This window comes from Salmo salar, chromosome ssa28 (genome assembly GCF_905237065.1).
Source record: "Salmo salar chromosome ssa28, Ssal_v3.1, whole genome shotgun sequence".
Lineage (NCBI taxonomy): Eukaryota > Metazoa > Chordata > Actinopteri > Salmoniformes > Salmonidae > Salmo > Salmo salar.
In genome coordinates this window covers 28,248,429-28,268,080 of record NC_059469.1, presented here as the reverse complement: position 1 = coordinate 28,268,080, position 19,652 = coordinate 28,248,429, and the positions used below count along the sequence as shown (strand labels likewise).

The following is a 19,652-nucleotide window of genomic DNA, read 5'->3' as shown; positions in this document are numbered from 1 at the left end:
CTATTGGGACATAAATTATTAACTTTTTCGAACAAAACTACATTTGTTGTGGACCTGGGATTCCTGGAAGTGCCTTCTGATGAAGATAATCAAAGGTAATGGAATATTTACGATAGTATTTTTGATATTAGATGGTTCCAAGATGGCGCTAACATGTATCGCCTAGCCTATTTTTCTGAGCATACCACGTTGTTTATTGCAAAGTGTGATTTCCCAGTAAAGTTATTTTTAAATCTGGCAATGCGGTTGCATTCACGAGATGTTAATCTATAATTCCTTGAATGACAATATTACATTTTAACAATGTTTTCAAATAGTAATTTTGTAAATTGTAGCGCTGATTCACCAAAAGCATTTGAGGGAAAATATTTTCTGAACGTCACGCGCCGATGTAAAATGCTGTTTTTATATATAAATATTAACTTTATCGAACAAAAAATGCATGTATTGTGTAACATGATGTCCTAGGAGTGTCATCTGATGAAGATTGTCAAAGGTTAGTGCTGCATTTAGCTGTGTTTTGGGTATTTGTGATGCATCTAGTTGCTTTGAAAATGGCAGTGTGATTTTTTTTTGGCAGGGTACTCTCCTGACATAATCTAATGTTTTGCTTTTGCTGTAAAGCCTTTTTGAAATCGGACAACGTGGTTCGATTCAGGAGAGGAGTATCTATAAAATGGTGTTTGAGAAATTGAAGTTATAGCATTTATGAGGTTTTGTATTTCGCGCGACACGATTCCACTGGCTGTTGATTAGGGTGGGACGCAAACCACGTTTCCCAGACAGGTTAAAGAAGAATTTTTAAGCCTTGAGACAATTGAGACATGGATTGTGTATGTGTGTCATTCAGAGGGTGAACAGGCAAGACAAAAGTTTGAAGTGCCTTTGAATGGGTTATGGTAGTTGGTGCTAGGCGCACCGGTTTGTGTCGTGTCAAGAACTGCAATGCTCCTGGGGTTTTCACGCTCAGTTTCCTGTGTGTATCAAGAATGGTCCACCACCCAAAGGATATCCACTCAAACTTGACACAACTGTGGGAAGCATTGAAGTCAACATGGGCCAGCATCCTTGTGGAATGCATTCAATACTGTAGAGGGGGGGGGGTGCAACTCAATATTATCTTAATGTTTGGTATACTCAGTGTAGATATACAGTACCATCAAATGTGTTAACCTGTTGGGTCTAGGGGGCAGCATTTGCACGTCTGGATAAAAAAAATGTACCCGATTTAATCTGGTTACTAATCCTACCCAGTAACTAGAATATGCATATACTTATTATATATGGATAGAAAACACTCTAAAGTTTCCAAAACTGTTTGAATGGTGTCTGTGAGTATAACAGAACTCATTTGGCAGGCAAAACCCTGAGACATTTTCTGACAGGAAGTGGATACCTGATGTGTTGTATTGACTTTAAACCTCTCCCATTGAAAAACACAGGGGTTTAGGAATATTTTGGCACTTCCTATTGCTTCCACTAGATGTCACCAGCCTTTACAAAGTGTTTTGAGTCTTCTGGAGGGAGATCTGACCGAACAAGAGCCATGGAACGGTGATGTCCCATTAGACACCTGCGCGCTACTTCATGTTGGGTACCCTCGTTCCAATACGTTATAAAAGGCTATGCATTCGTCCACCTTGAATATTATTCATGTTCTGGTTAAAAAAGGCCCTAATGATTTATGCTATACAACGTTTGACATGTTTGAACGAACGGAAATATATTTTTTCCCCTCGTTCATGACGAGAAGTCCGGCTGGCTTACATCATGTGCTAACGAGACGGAGATTTTTGGACATAAATGATGAGCTTTTTTGAACAAAACTACATTCGTTATGGACCTGTGATACCTGGAAGTGACATCTGATGAAGAGAATCAAAGGTAATGGATTATTTACATAGTATTTTCGATTTTAGATCTCCCCAACATGACGTCTAGTCTGTATCGCAACGCGTATTTTTCTGGGCACAGTGCTCAGATTATTGCAAAGTGTGATTTCCCAGTAAGGTTATTTTTAAATCTGGCAAGTTGATTGCGTTCAAAAGATGTAAATCTATAATTCTTTAAATGACAATATAATATTTTACCAATGTTTTCTAATTTTAATTATTTAATTTGTGACGCTGACTTGACTGCCGGTTATTGGAGGGAAACGATTTCCTCAACATCAATGCCATAGTAAAACGCTGTTTTTGTATATAAATATGAACTTGATAGAACTAAAAATGCATGCATTGTCTAACATAATGTCCTAGGAGTGTCATCTGATGGAGATTGTAAAAGGTTAGTGTATCATTTTAGCTGGTTTTATGGTTTTGGTGACCCTGTCTTTGACTTGACAAAACATTACACACAACTCTTGTAAATGTACTGTCCTAACATACTCTAAATTTATGCTTTCGCCGTAAAACCTTTTTGAAATCGTAAAACGTGGTTAGATTAAGGAGATGTTTATCTTTCAAATGGTGTAACATAGTTGTATTTTTGAAAAATTTGAATTTTGACATTTATTTGGATTCAAATTTGCCGCTCTTGAAATGCACCTGCTGTTGATGGAGTGCACCACAGGTGGCACGCTAGCGTCCCACCTAGCCCCAAGAGGTTTTAATGTGTTAATAAGTTGTGGACATTATTTGGACAAAGAGTGAGCAGGACATAATTCCACACAATTCTGAGGGGAAACTAGACTTCCTGGATACCTGGAAACTAGACTGGTATTACAGGTTGGCTTTTCCCATGAGGAAACACATGGATAGACTGTTAATTATGAAAGGAAATATAGAGATCAGCTTGAACATGAAGAACAAAAAATCTGCAGTCATATAAAATTGATTAATTCCATTCAGTGTTTCTGTAGTGGTTTTCTGTAATGTTTCTGTAGTGGTATACCATCAATGTGTTATGCCTCGGTAATAGATAACGGTACCATCCTACTGGGCACACACTGGTTGAATCAACGTTGTTTCCACGTCATTGCAAAGCAATTACATTGAACTAATGTGGAATAGATGTTGAATTGACGTCTGTGCCCAGTGGGATCTGTTTGTTATTCGTCGATAAAGGGCCATGAACTCAAGGACTCAATTCAACTACTATGCTGTCTGGACAGCGCGAGAGACCTTAGACATGTATAGATTAACTGAAAAAAATGTACACACATTCAACAGAAAAATTATATATTTTCAAATTGTGCCAAAGGCCGCCCTCTCCTACGACAGTGACTCTAGCCCTTAGTATTTGGTCATTTGATTTCTAATTCACATCAACGTCTCAAGTTAAAAGTTGGAGCCATTTGAATGACTCTGCAGAAAACTGTTGGTCCATTCAGTCACAGTTTCAAGGCAGCGTCCCTCTCTTTTTAATGCAACATGCTACTTCCATCTATACCAGCTACTTTAATTTTTTTTTAAATGTTTTTAATTTCAGTCTAAAATGTGGACAACGTGTTTCCCAGAGCGGAGCCAAGTGTTCTTTACACCTGTTGAATTTGAAATGTCCATGTTCCCAGATGACACTTGAAGGTTTTTACTACCTACTGATCTGTCATGGCCTCTATGGATAGGTGAGCCCATGAGGGTCACTGTTGACTGAGCCAGGGAGTAGGACATTTAACATCATTGTGTATTTCCACTATGAGCAGAACATCAGTCTATGAGTTCAGAACTGGAGCGCTTTCATTTCTGCAATTTCGGCATGGCATTTTCTGACATATACTTGAATATTATTATATATTATTGCAGCTTGGAGTGAGACAATCTGAACATAGCTACTGTATTATTGGTTATGGTATCAAATTAAAAATCCACAAAAAAGTTTAGAGAAATATAGACATTTTGATACAGAAATTAAATGCTTTTTTCTGATATTACAAATCCTTTCGACATGTGGAGTTCACTAAAGCAGCTCCCTTAGGCTGGTGGCCCAGATAGAAGGATGAGCAAAATCAGTGTAAAGGTGTGAGCAGCTTTTCAGCAACAACTTAAAACATTAACTCCAAGAGGCAGCTTGAATTTTATTGGATATGTAAGGCACTCTGTCTTGGAGTTTGTCCTTGAGAGTCGATATAAGGATCTGTCATTAAAACCACAAACACTCAGCGCTGATTGATCTGAATACCAATGTCGATTCTTCCCCATACTGTAAATACCAATACATTCACATAATGTGGATTAATGTGTTTCTAAATGGTAGATAAAACTCCAAGGCTTGTGAGTGTTAAATATTCACACGCATCTTCAAGGTGTTTAACAGTATCTGTGTGCACTGTGCTTTTATCATTCAAATGACTTCTGTTTCATAGCTTGGCCATTAATGGGATTAGCTCACCTCACACTATTGGCCTTCCAATATGTCCAAGCCATCATTTTATTTCACAGGCGATAGTCTATTATCCTTTGAATGCTCTGCAGCACTTGATTATTGCCTCTCAGGCTTTTTTCAATATGAAATATCATTATGGCTCTAAACGAGGCTGTTGCAATATAAATACCCATGAGGTATAGAATTCCTTATAAGGTACATAACAAAAAGAAGAATATCAGCAAGATGCAGCAGTAAACATCCTCCTCAAGGAAATAGTAAACAGGCCTATATTCCCCTTTAATGTAATGGGAAATTCGCTTACAGGATCCTGTTGAGAATGATCCCCTGTAAAACATTTTTTTTTTTTGCGGGACAGAAATAATGGTAAATGGGGCAAATAATGCTGAGTGCTTGACTCTTGTTCTGTTGGATCTGAAACCAATGTAAATTACAGTATGTGTGGTTGTGTATCTAAGCTTTAGTGATGTAGCATGTCGCTTTTTATGCCTCCAACATTCACAGATTTACACACACCAATGCATGCACATGCATAAGCTGCGACCAACTGCAATACAACATTATCATTTTTTTGAAGGCTTAACCTTTTGGCAGTTTGATATAAGATAAACACTGATACCGCCGTATAATTCTCTTTGCATTTAAAACAATGGGTTCCATGTTTCCTCTCCTGCTTGGTTGTATTCTCTCTGATGTTGCTGTTTGTTCCTTCTATACTGAACAAACATATACACACAACATGCAACAATATCAAAGACTTTACTGAGTTACAGTTCAAATAAGGAAATTCATTAGGTCCCCTAATCTATGGATTTCACATGACCTGCAAATCAGATATGCATCTTTTGGTCACAGATACCTTAAATAAAAAGGTAGGAGCATGGATCAGAAAACCAGTCAGTATCTGGTGTGATCACCATTTGCCTCATGCAGCACGACACATCTCCATCACATAGAGTTGATCAGGCTGTTGATTGTGGCCTGTGAATGTTGTCCGACTCCTCTTCAATGGCTGTGCGAAGTTGATGGATATTGGCAGGAACTGGAACACGCTGTCATACACGTCAATCCAGAGCATCCCAAACCTGCTCAATGGGTGGCATGTCTGGTATGCAGGCCATGGAAGAACTGGGACATTTTCAGCTTCCAGGAATTGTGTACAGATCCTTGCGACATGGGGCCGTGCATTATCATGCTGAAACATGAGGTGATGATGGTGGATAAATGGCACGACAATTTGCATCACGATCTCGTCACGTTATCTCTGTGCATTCAAATTGCCATCGATAAATGCAATTATGTTTGTTGTCCGTAGCTTATGCTTGCCCATACCATAACCCCACCGCCACCATGGAGCAATCTGTTCACAACGTTTACATCAGCAAACCATACACATGGTCAGCGGTTGTGAGGCCGGTTGGACTTAATGCCAAATTCACTAAAATGATGTTGGAGGCGGCTTATGGCAGAGAAATGAACATTACATTCTCTGGCAACAGCTCTGGTGGACAATCCTACAGTCAGAATGCCAATTGCACGCGCCCTCAAAACTTGAGACATCTGTGGCATTGTGTTGTGACAAAACTGCACATTTTAGATTGGCCTTTCATTGTCCCCAGCACCAGGTGCACCTGTTTGTTTTGTGTATTTTGTCTCAGAGAATATTTCCAGCAAATAATATTCAGATATTTTTGAAGTTGATTTGAAATCGTCTTCATGCTGCACTGTTCAAGAAAGGTAAAGAAATCCCTTGACAAGAGACTCAAAGGAATGATTTAAAGTGGCACATGGATTTAAATCCATCCAGTCAAGCAAGGTTTGCCAACTTTAGTGAAGACGGCATTTTGTTGGTTGAAGTTAGTATTATGGGGAGCTATATCTCTAACAAACAGGAGAGGGGTTGTTAATGGGGACTTTCTCTGTACTATCTAGTACAGATTGATTCACACCTAGGTGTAACAGATAACCGGTGGGGCTTCTGTGCATTTTCCCAAGTAATCTTTTCAAAAATCATTTGAGGAAAGTTACTATTTTTACATTGGTCTAATATGAGAGATGCCACTTCTTAGATTATTGTTGTCTCTCAACTTGGACTGTATTTTAACTTTAAGTGTGACCCCGTAGAGCCTTAAGACTAAAAGGCTGAGTAAAATAGCATATTTGTATGCTACTGTGGACCTCTAAAATATATTTTTAATTGCAACAACATAGTAGCCCAATTATTTCATATAAAGCTTATTCCTGGCGTAAAGCACTATTCTGAATCTTCGAAGCTTGGTTAAATATCGGTTGGACTCTCAACCTACTTGATGGCCCAGGCTCCATTTGAAGTTTTCACTTTATGTTGAGACATTAATTGATTTATATCTTTGGAGCAGTACCCTCATGGAGTCTGCTCACCGCTGCAGAATTTTGTCCTTGTCATTTATTTGAATCTTTCCAATAAAGGTCTAAAGAAATATACTTAATTAAAAAAATATATATTAGTGGCAATTATTGAATTACAATGGGATCACAAAGATGAAATATTGGTTTTCATCCTCTTAATTTGCCTTGATTTCAGAGCACAATGACAGTAGATAAGTCCAACTGCTTAACATAGATACTAATAATGTTCCAAAACATGAAATGATGGTCCAAAACACGTAATGTGGTTCCAAAACACAGCTTTTGTCTTGTCAGAACAGGTTTGTGTTCTCAATTAGCTTCAACAATAGTAAACCAATTAGCAAACATAGCTATTTCTGATTCCTAAGAGCATCCGGGGAGGGAAATACGCTGCAAGGTTATAAATCCATCTCGCAGACACTGCTGCACCAATCAAGACTCTGCAGGCAAATAGATTACAATTACTCAAGTGTAATGGCCCATAAATCACAAACTAAGGGCTGTTGGGAAAACCTGCAGGTTGCATAGTTGGATGACATCATATCTCAATTTCAACTGCAATAAAATGAAAATGACAAACACAATGCTTCCAAAATAACTTTAGTCACCATCAATACTATCAACACTCGAGGGGTCCATTAACGCCCTCCATCATAACAATGGTTGTGACACTTTCATCAATGAAATCATAGCCTGTATCAGAATTCTCGCAAATCCAAGACAAAATCTGCAGTCAATTTCGATTTAGACTCCAATGGTTACATGGAATATCGATCTTTGTCAGCTTAAATGGAATCCATTCAGGCAACCAGAAGAAACGCCCATATTAAAACTCCATCAACCTGATGGATAGGCTATTAATGTTCTGAGAGGGCAGCCACTAATGCATAATAAAAATAAGATTTGACGTTAACCTAGAATGCAACACAGTTCTTCTTCTAGTTGGAGAAATGAAGCAAATGTAAAGATAACACAATCTTGCTAATCTTATTCATGCTGTAACATACAGCAGCTGTAGCTAATTCTGAGGCAGTGGTTAGGCTAGTACTTCAATTTGATTCAAAAACAGTATGTTAAGATATCAGGAAATAGTGTTCTGATACAACCAACATTAGATTAGCCTATCATGCTTCATTATTTCATTATCACTCACAGTAAGAACTCTCTCACTCTACACATAATAAAACATAAAGTACTTCAGACATTGTCACAACCAGCAACAATTGATGTTACCAAACGAGATTGATATTCCATTTAGGGAATTGAGTTTTGGTATCCACTCAAAACCCTGTAGCAATAACAAAACTCTGAATCCCTAGAGATGAAAATGTTCAGAATGAGGAATAAAAAAGAAAATAAAAAAAAGAAAGCTTATCCTTACAAAGGTTTACGAGCAAAGTGCCATGCTCGTGCATCATTCATAGCCTAGGTCCCAGTGTCTCATGAGGGCTCACGAAGTTTGCTGCAGTGTATGCCAGCCTGAGAGATGTTTTCTTACAAGGGGGATGAGTTGAGACTCCAGTGATATTAGACTTCATGGAAAATATATGAGATGTTGTGGTTTGTGCTGTATACTGTGTGAAACAGACTAGACGGGCTTTGTAATGACCCTAGTTTGATACAGTCAACCGAAACTCACATGAAATGCCATAGCTATCAACCACAGGTTTAATCATGTAAACTGTAAACTGAAACATGTGCTTAGCAAACGACATCTATGGCAGCAAAACTCTCTGCACAAGGCTTAAACAGTAACCAATTGACATGTCCTGAAGAGGTGCACGTTAAGTGCACACTACTTAGCAGTGTTCATCATACGAAATGCACCCCGCTCTCTGAAAGCATATTAATATGCTGATTTTGAGACACCGATTCATGAATTACCCTATAATACAATAATAACATAGTCATTTATAATTTTTATTTTCAGGATCTGTGGCCCATGGGGGAATCAAACAAATTACTCTGGTGCAGCAATCACAATCCACTGCCAACTTAGCCATTGAAAAAACTCGATATAGAATAGAAAAACAAGTCAATAGTTAGACAATTACCATTTTGTTAACACAAATATTTGTTTAACCCTTTTTGTTAACCCTCTCTTACATGAATTCAGCCAAGTTTTTAATTGGAGAAATAATCAATAATAATAGGTCTTACCTTCATAAATTGCTTTAAATCCTTGTGCACTCACAGCGAAATCTGTTGTGAACCAAAGGGCCATTATTGACCCTGTGCTCACAATAGGTGACGGCAACATGAAGCCAGATAACCTGCAAAGAGAGAAATGTTACATTACATTTAGTAATTGTTATCAAATAATTAAGTACTTTGCATTATTGTTAGTGGTCTCAGATTTGTACTGTGGTCATGTCGCAAATGTGAACCGTTTTCATAGAAAGACAGTTTTCATAAAATGAAACAAAATGCTTTACACAGCAGAAAAGGCAATGACATCAGGCACACAATAACAGGGAACAAGAACAGAAGGACCATAGCATTGCTAGACCGGTTCAAGGACCCTTTAGCAAAGACCCAGCCTTCACTGGGATCAAACACAAGCACATTCTGATGAGATCGTGTCAGAGAAACAGTGTAGAACTAAATCCAACTGATTTTCCCTGGACGCTTACATCTCTAGTGTCCACATTCAATTTTAGATAAAGCTTCCCAAAATGTGTATAGCTGCGTGTGGGGCACTCACAACTTTCTATTTCCTAGAGCTAGTACAGACTGGTCAGATTCTACTTCCAAAATTGCTGTCCGGTACTTGTTGTACCGACCCGTTAATGCACATGCCAAGATAATTAGGCTGCCAAAAATAAGTAGAGTGAAAGTAGCTAATGTTGCTAATTTAGCTAATGTAGCTAACTTCTAACAATCCAAAAAAGTGTTACTGAACAGAGTACCAAGCAGATGCATCATATTTTCTCGATAATAAGACATTATTGTTGATTTGTGACAATAAGATTTAGGTACAAACACCTAGTAACCTACTTCACTAGTATGGGGTCAAACAAGCTAAATTTACATTTGAGTCATTTATAGCAAACGCTCTTATCCAGAGCGATTTACAGGAGCGATTAGGATTAAGTGCCTTGCTCAACATATTTTTCACGAGTCAGCTCGGGAATATGAACCAACCACGTGTTACTAGCCCAACACGCTTAACCACTAGGCTACCTGCCACCCTAGTTTGCCTATAATCTTCTTTCAACCCATCAAGCTAAGAGTTGTAAAGTCTGTAAAAATATGGTAGTACAGCCCTAATCCATCACGTCTATCCAAGAATCATTTCACAGGAGGCTTTTAATCCTTTCTCAATGACACCCATTCTCAAGGCTGATATGAATCATACTAGTCACTGAAATTAAACACTTACCATAGATATTTCCTAGCTACCAATGGCATCCCTCTACTACTAGTGTAGCATGTTCGCAGAATGTTGTATGCAGTTCTTGTTTCCACTAGAGTATATACTCTGTCATGACTTTTTTTATATACACTACCGTTCAAAGGTTTGGGGTCACTTAGAAATGTCCTTGTTTTTGAAATAAAAGCGCATTTTTTGTCCATTAAAATAACATCAAATTGATCAGAATACAGTGTAGACATTGTTAATGTTGTAAATGACTATTGTAGCTGGAACGGCAGATTTTTATGGCGTATCTACATAGGCGTACAGAGGCCCATTATCAGCAACCATCACTCCTGTGTTCCAATGGCACGTTGTGTTAGCTAATCCAAGTTTATCATTTTAAAAGGCTAATTCATCATTAGTAAACCCTTTTGCAATTATGTTGGCACAGCTGAAAACTGTTGTGCTGATTAAGGAAGCAATAAAACTGGCCTTCTTTAGACTAGTTGAGTATCTGGAGCATCAGCATTTGTGAGTTTGATTACAGGCTCAAAATGGCAGCTTCATTAAATAGTACCCGCAAAACACCAGTCTCAACGTCAACAAGCAACCCCAAACTTTTGAACAGTAGTGTATATTATTTTTTTACCGCTTTTTCTCCCCAATTGGTAGTTACAGTTTTGTCCCATCGCTGCAACTCCCGTATGGACTCAGGAGAGGCGAAGGTCGAGAGCCATGCATCCTCCGAAACACAACACTGTCAAGTCGCACTGATTCTTGACACACCGCTCGCTTAACCCAGAATCCAGACCCACCGTCCAACTGGCAACCGTGCATGTGCCTGGCTCACCACAGAAGTCGCTAGAGCACGATGGGACAAGGACATCCCGGCCAGCAAACCCTCCCCTAACCCGGACGACGCTGGGCCAACTGTGCGCCGCCTCATGGGTCTCCCGGGCGTAGCCGGCTGCGAGACAGCCCGGGATCGAACCCGTATTTGTAGTGACGCCTTGTAGTACCTTAAACCTCTGCACCACATGGAAGATGCCTGGCAAGTCTTTGATGAAGCATTCATTTTCCCATATTGTTATGTCCAGTGATGTTCCCTCTTACACTTGTTCTGCATGCCATTTCATGTTTATCTCATTTAAAACTTGAACAGCTTATGAATCTTTAATTCTGTGTTGGTACTGGAGACAACAACTGCAACCCCCCACTGTAATGTTTACCACTAATGGTTTGATTCCCTCACCTATGAGACATACTGTATGTTTTCCACAGCTTCTAAAAATGCCATAGCCTCTGTTAGCTCACCAATGGCTGTCCACACACAGGCTATTACTGGGTAAAATAGATTGGCAGGTAATATGACTCAATCTCTTAAATGCCACACTATTTAATATATGCAACATGAGCCACCCAGTCTTCATGACACAGTCTCTAATCCAAACAATCAAACTAATTCAGACACAGGCGTCCGTGCCAGAAATATGTTTCAAGCTATGCATGTGGAGGAAGACAGGTAGGTAGCCTAGCAGTTAACAGCACTGGGCCAGTAACCGAAAGGTTGCTGGTTTAAATCCCTGAGCTGACTAGGTGAAAAGTCTGTTGACGTGATCTTGATTGAGCAAGGCACTTAACCCTTGTCGCTCAGTATCAGAGCGTCTGTTAAATGACTAAAATGTCAAATGAGGACGGAAGACCAACAATGTGTTAAACGGTTTACACTGAGGATGATTGTGTGGACATCTGAGATGTCCTTGTGAAAACCTCTGGCAATAACATTGGTTTCAGGCCTTTGTTAGCTTATCTAGGTATACTCTACAGAAAATGGCTGTGTATTCTGTCAACGATACGCGTATGTCCTTATTTAAATATTGACAACACTATTGGTTCAAATGAAGGGATACCACCCTAAACAGCTTCAACTCACTGAAACACCATCTATGCACCCTTCATTCAATTAGAATAGGCTCCTTATCCTTGCTTGACATTGAATGATTGTTTGGGTTAACTTTCAGTTCCTCTTGGCGAATCACTTGAAAAGTTGTCTAAGAGTCAAAATGCATGAAATAAGTGGTTTCTCCGTCACCTCAAAGGCGAGACCCTTGAGTAAATGCAGCACTTGTTCACAGATGAAAACTCCTGATTAGCAGCTGCACTGACAACAGATTTGAAAAGAGAATTCTTATTGACGCTGCCATGGCCACATCACCATACTTTGGAAGCACACAATTAATTAGATGGTAATTGTTGTTATATGGATAATCTTTGAATAAGCACACCGGAACTGAGGACTAGGAGGACATATTCAGGACATTCTCTTTAGTTTGTCAATCAGTCTTAATGGAGAAGGGGAGTAGCGAAAAAATCTGAGTAATGATAACAGCAAGAATAATTCCAGGGACCTGGTCACAGAGATTGTGTTAGTGATTAGTGGTCCACCATTACTCCATTTCAAATGGAGCAGTGGTAGATTGCAAACATTGTTTTCTTAGAATCAACAGACTGTTGGATCACGGCATAACAGCACCTTTCTGCAAGTAGAGACAGTTATGGGGTTGAAGCACTTAGATTCATGTTGTCAGCTTTCACTCTTGGGTAATATAACTTCCTCATCAAGTACAAAGAACCAAGTAAAATAATTACTGTACATTGCTAACATTCACAAATGGTTAACGAACCTAAACTTATGTCAATGGAGTTCTTAGAGCCTGGATACTGTATAGCATGGTCAACTGATGTGTATACCATTGTTGGCCAATACCATTGTACCTACAGTTGGATAGATTGAGTTATTAATTACAACCAGCGCTATGGCCTGATTTGCCAGTTCATTATTTAAAAATGAACTTGGGCTTCTAAGTAATCCATTTAGGACTTTTGGAGTGGATGTATTTTTGCAGTTTGCAAACAGATGCCAGATTGGTGCTGAAAGGCTATAGTGTCACTGAGCTCTCGTGGCAGTCAGATTATTTTAATAGAGTCCACAACAGAGCTAGGCTGTGGTGGTGCTGTGAAGATCTTTAACTAGAGCTCATATGGGCGCTAGTCCTGTGTAGCACAGTTGGTAGAGCATGGTGCTTGCAACGCCAGGGTTGTGGGTTTGATTCCTGCGGGGGAGCAGTATGACAAGAAAGTATGAAAATGTTTGCTCTCACTGTAAATCGCTCTGGATGAGAGCTTCTGCTAAATGATGTTAATATAAGCTGTATAGCTGCTACTCTAAGGGGGTCAGTACAGTGTGCATTAGCTCAGAGAGAACATGGGACTTGGCTCCATTTGAAATGACTGGGCAGGCCTTTCTCTTTACTGACAGAAGATTCATCCACCTTTAAGACTTTTATCGATCCCTTTAATTATAATTTCTAAAGTATTTTCAGAAGTATAGCAATAGATTCTTCACAGATGATCTAACGTCCTCTTTTGATAATTCATTTCTTTGTTAAAACCTATACTTACGTTTACAGGCTTACACATAGTTAGTTCCTGGTTTATACATCCTCTCTACTCATCACTGTGGCCTTGCATCTCTAAAGGAAAAAAGGTACAGAAGTCCAAAGATCATACATCCTCGCTTGTCTCGTTAGGCTCAGATTCTTGAGCTGAATAATAAAATAAACTTGGAAAAGTAACTAAGTGATCAGTTAGTCATACACACGAACTGTGTCCAATTACTTCAAACTTTCTTAGAACTCCCTCCCTTTTAAAGTGGCTTGATCTGGAGCTTGATTGCAATGTATCTCAATGGACTCCATGCAAAAGAACAACGCATTGTGTGGAATAAAGTCGGGCAGCTCTGAAATTACCTTTATATTCTGTGATGGGGGTTCCTAGAAATGAGAGCTGCATGCATAATTGCACTGGTGAAAACTGATTATTAGATTACGATAGCTGAACTCTGAATGTCTGTCTTACAAGTCTTCAGTGGTGTATTTTAAGTGAATGGTGAGCCCTTTTTAAGGTATGCACTTTTTCATTTCCAGTGTTTGCCATGTTATTATCATGCTGTATAAAATAGGGTTTTAATGAAATCACTCTGATTGATGTGTTGATGAAGATCCAATATGTAGATTTAATGTAGATTAAATATTTCAAAACCATTGACCAATAAAACCTCTTGAATTCACCAGGAATTCTCTTGCCACCCACACATCCATTCAAAAAGGACCCTCATCAGGGAATTAACGAGAGAAAGTTCACTGAGACTAATGCCGTCAGAAAGACAAGTCTCATAATGAAAAAAATAGTCTGATTATCAAGTGTCTGAGAAATCAGTTCCGCTTAGGCTTTGCCGTTCGACTCTTTTAAATTCCTCAAAGCATTCTTTAAAGTCAATTTGTCTCGAGTGTAATACCTCTGTGGGGGCCACAAAGAAGTAGCTACAATGTCAAGCCTTTTGTTTCAGTTCAAGGTAAGGAAAGCAGTGCAGTTCCCTCGACCCTATTCATATTGCCAGGTATCACTTCAAGAGTGTTCCATAAGGGCAGCTTCGCCTTGCAAAGAATATCCTTGGCTCTCTTAGAAGAGGTTTAGTTTTCTGGCTTTGGGAAGCTCTAGACTGAACAATAACAGTCATAGAAATAAGTTTATTTGCGATTTCATATTGCAAAGTTTCAAGTTGCCGGAATTCTCAGTACTGGGTTATTCTGTTTTCTTATTCACGTGGTATTATAGAACTGTTGGCTTAATCTTTCTGCAGCCTGGTTTGTGAATAGAGGTATCTCAGTAGTCCACAATGAGTTCACACCTCAGTCACAGACACAGCAGCTGATTATAGATTTTCAACCAAGTGTTCTGTTTGAGTATTTTTATTATTTTTATTTCAACATTTTCTGAGATTTTGAGATGAACCGGAGAAAAAGCTTAGTTGACAGAGACAGCTACTGTGGATTCAGAACTAAATCTAACAGGGAATTCAACAACTTTACGTCATCAAACATAATCATCAGCCAGGCAAAAGTAATTCATAAAAGTACAATGAAATCTAAGTCATTTCCTTCTGTGTTTCGAAACCCTCAAACTGTATTACATCCGCTGCAAGGTGTATTACATCAGCTGCAAGGTGTATTACATCCGCTGCAAGGTGTATTACATCAGCTGCAAGGTGTATTACATCAGCTGCAAGGTGTATTACATCAGCTGCAAGGTGTATTACATCAGCTGCAAGGTGTATTACATCAGCTGCAAGGTGTATTACATCCGCTGCAAGGTGTATTACATCAGCTGCAAGGTGTATTACATCCGCTGCAAGGTGTATTACATCAGCTGCAAGGTGCATTACATCAGCTGCAAGGTGTATTACATCCGCTGCAAGGTGCATTACATCAGCTGCAAGGTGTATTACATCAGCTGCAAGGTGTATTACATCAGCTGCAAGGTGTATTACATCAGCTGCAAGGTGTATTACATCAGCTGCAAGGTGTATTACATCAGCTGCAAGGTGTATTACATCAGCTGCAAGGTGTATTACATCAGCTGCAAGGTGTATTACATCAGCTGCAAGGTGTATGGAAACAACAATAGACAAAACAATCAATAAATACGTTTGAATGCAATTAATATATGTTTTGCCACACAATGGACTCACAACTGTCTTAGAAATACACCCCCAATATACAGAATAGTGAATCATGAAATGGACACCAGCTGTACACTCAGAAAAAAGGGTTCCAAAAGGGTTCTTTGACTATCCCCATATAGGAGAAGATTTTTGGTTCCAGATAGAACCCTTTTTGGTTCAACATAGAACCCAAAAGGGTTCTAACTGCAACCAAAAAATAACCCTTTAATGTTCTAGATAGCAACTTTTTTCTAAGAGTGTACCATTTTTGTCATCCTGCAAAAACATGAGCACGCCATTAGAGCCCACCAATGGTGTAGTCAACATATATTGGTATATCCATCACATGGCTCAGCAAGCCTCTCCTTTACTCACAGTACAAGCGCATCAATCATAGGAGTCAAACACAAAATCTGTTCTCTGTTACAGAATTAAATTCCCTGACAGTACTCTCTACACCCCCCAGCACTGATACACTGTTATTTGGGTTGTTAACTGGATTCGTTCTGACATTCTGGATTTCTTGTTTCTCGTTCTTGTTTCTTGTTTCTCGTTTGTGTGCTTGTTTGAAAAAATGTCCTGCACTGTTAGAAGCTAGTAACACAAGCATTTCACTGCACCCGCTATAACATATGCTAAACTGTGTACGCGACCAATCCCGTGACTTCTGATCCATACCGATACAAAGGAATGATAGTGTGCTACAGATGTAGGATCTTAATTTGATCACTCTGTTGTTGCAGAAAACTTGTAGTGTATTCAAGGTTTAAAAAGGCTTTGTAATTTCAACCCCTACAAAATGTCTATTGATTATAATCCACACAGTATTTCACATGTCCTGCAGATGTCCTGCAGGATTATTTTCCTGCTGTGAGAAACTGTTCAAAATATGATCCAACATCTGTATCTTGGATGATTGTTTCTCCATGATGAGAATGACTGATAGCAAGAACTTTAGCATATTGATAATTAGTCATAAAATTGTTGCAGGAAAGTGGTGTGTGTTTGTGGCAATACTTTCTGTATAGTATACATTATAGGATCAAATAACCAAACAAGGAAAAACACTAAGATACAAAGTAACAACAGGTGACTAAATACAAAGCTGTCTGTCTGTCTGTCTGTCTGTCTGTCTGTCTGTCTGTCTGTCTGTCTGTCTGTCTGTCTGTCTGTCTGTCTGTCTGTCTGTCTGTCTGTCTGTCTGTCTGTCTGTCTGTCTGTCTGTCTGTCTGTCTGTCTGTCTGTCTGTCTGTCTGTCTGTCTGTATAAGCTACTGCTCCAAGCTATTTTCATAAAAATATAAAGTAGGACAAGAGAATATTCACATTATGCCACCCACTCACGCACAACCTGAAAAATACAATAAATAAAATAGTCTCTGTGGGGATGAAATGCATTATTTGACAAACCATTATTAAAAACAATATCGTATTCTGTACTAATAGAGCACTGTTCTTCAGTTGTCTGTCAGTCCAAAAAGCCACTAATGCCATGACATGTGGGGAATTGTAGTGTCCATAGGAAGAGTTGAAATGTGATTTATCTTTTCTTGCTCACAAACACTAGGCCTGGCCAGAGCCTCTTGGTAAACATGAACACTAAAATCCACACATTAGTGAAATGTCTGAAATGCACATAGAATTATTTAAATTGGCATGATATATCATGGACAACCCTTTATTGACAAGATAGTCGACTGACCGCAAAGGCGGAAGGCATGCAAGAGGAGGCGAGACAGGTGTGAATGAGAGGGCAGATACGCGTGTGAACAATAGACACAACTCCTAAATTAAATATTTTTTTCTCAAATTTGCCGGAATGTTGTATCCGCTTATATCAGTGCATTTGTAACATTGACACTCTCTCTCATAGACATTCAAACAAAAAATCCTTACTTGGTCTGCTTATCACTGTATTCTCGCACTGACAGATTTTGGGTGGAGTTAATCCTCTCGCTTCGCCTCTTCCTCTCTGGCACATGTCAACAGAGAGGAAGAGGTGAAACGAGAGGGATAACGGCCCAAAATCTATCTTGTCCAGCAGGTGCTGTTTTCCATTATTTTTGCCCACCAAGCGAGGAGTTTTTGTATGGAGGTCAATGAGAGAGTGTTGAATTTGGTCAACAAAAAAATGTTACGGCTTATTTTCTTAGTGAGGCTTATTTGATCTAATAGAAGTTTCGTAACGATTAGGTTGTTACGAGTGTATTGATATAAGTAGGACACGTGAAATCCCGGCAACTTTGAGAAAAAACTATTCATATCGGAGTTGTGCCTGGTCTTCACTAGTGACCCACACCCATAAAGTCATAAACCCCACCTTTCAAATCAAATGAAATCAAATGTTACTTGTCACATGTGCCGAATACAACAGGTGTAGACCTCACAGTGAAATGCTTACTTACAAGCCCTTAATTAACAATGCAGATTTAAGAAAAATATAAAAAATAAATAAATAAATAAATAAAAGTAACAAATAATTAAAGAGCAGCAGTAAAATAACAATAGCGAGGCTAAATACAGGAGGTACCGGTACAGAGTCAATGTGCGGGGGCACCAGTTAGTCGAGGTAATTGAGGTAATATGTACATGTAGGTAGAGTTATTAATGTGACTATGCATAGATAATAACAGAGAGTAGAAGCAGTGTAAAAGACGGGGGGAAATGCAAATAGTCTGGGTAGCCATTTGATTAAATGTCCAAGAGTCTTATGGCTTTGGGGTAGAAGCTGTTTAGAAGCCTCTTGGACCTAGACTTGGTGCTCCGGTACCACTTGCCGTGCGGTAGCAGAGAGGAGAGTCTATGACTAGGGTGGCTGGAGTCTTTGACAATTTTTAGGGCCTTCCTTTTAGGGCCTTGCCTGGTGTAGAGGTCCTGGATGGCAGGCAGCTTGGCCCCAGTGATGTACTGGGCCACACGCAGTACCCTCTGTAGTGCCTTGCGGTCGCAGGCCGAGCAGTTGACATACAGGGCAGTGATGCAACCAGTCAGGATGCTCTCGATTGTGCAGCTGTAGAACCTTTTGAGGATCTGAGGACCCATGCCAAATCTTGGTGTGCTTGGACCATGTTAGTTTGTTGGTGATGTGGACGCCAAGGAACTTGAAGCTCTCAACCTGCTCCACTACAGCCCTGTCGATGAGAATGGGGGCGTGCTCGGTCCTCCTTTTCCTGTAGTCCACAATCATCTCCTTTGTCTTGATGATGGTGAGGTTGTTGTCCTTGCACCACACGATCAGGCCTCTGATTTCCTCCTTATAGGGTGTCTCATCGTTGCCGGTGATCACTGTTGTGTGATCGGAAAACTTAATGACGGTGTTGGAGTCGTGCCTGGCCGTGCAGTCATGAGTGAACAGGGAGTACAGGAGGGAACTGAGCACACACCCCTGAAGGGCCCCCGTGTTGAGGATCAGCATGGCAGATGTGTTGTTACCTACCCTTACCACCTGGGGGCGGTCCGTCAGGAAGTCCAGGATCCAGTTGCAGAGGGAGGTGTTTAGTCCCAGGATCCTTAGCTTAGTGATGAGCTTTGAGGGCACTATCGTGTTGAACGCTGAGCTGTAGTCAATGAATAACATTCTCACATAGGTGTTCCTTTTGTCCAGGTGTGAAAGGGCAGTGTGGAGTGTAATAAAGATTGCATCATCTGTGGATCTGTTGGGGCGGTATGCAAATTTAAGTGGGTCTAGGCAGGTTCCCTTAGTGTTATTGGGCACAGGGACTATGGTGGTCTGCATGAAACATGTTGGTATTACAGACTCAGACAGGGAGACAATTTCTCTTCTTAAAATGTGATTTAAACTTAACCATAACATTTATTACACTGCTAAACGTATGCCAAACCCTAACCTGAAATGAAGACCAAAAAGCACATTTTGGATTTTCATAAATTTTTAGGATATATAGTCAATTTTGACTTTGTGTCTGCGGAAACTAGTGGAAACCATTGTGCCTGTTGTTCAACCGTGTATCTGCCTTCTCATTGGCTAGAAAGATCCCACTTGATCTTGCCTCCTCCCGAC

The 19,652-nt window shown here is 39.7% G+C and overlaps 1 protein-coding gene across 1 annotated transcript in view; it reads right to left on the bottom strand.

Annotated features, from left to right (window-relative positions):
• Positions 1-19,652, bottom strand: part of LOC106589815 (CUB and sushi domain-containing protein 1) — a 517,802-nt gene that overhangs the window by 316,218 nt on the left and 181,932 nt on the right. The window contains exon 3 of the mRNA XM_014180185.2: positions 8,872-8,984. Within this exon, the coding sequence (XP_014035660.2) occupies positions 8,872-8,984 (113 nt within the window). The remainder of the gene's footprint in view (positions 1-8,871; positions 8,985-19,652) is intronic.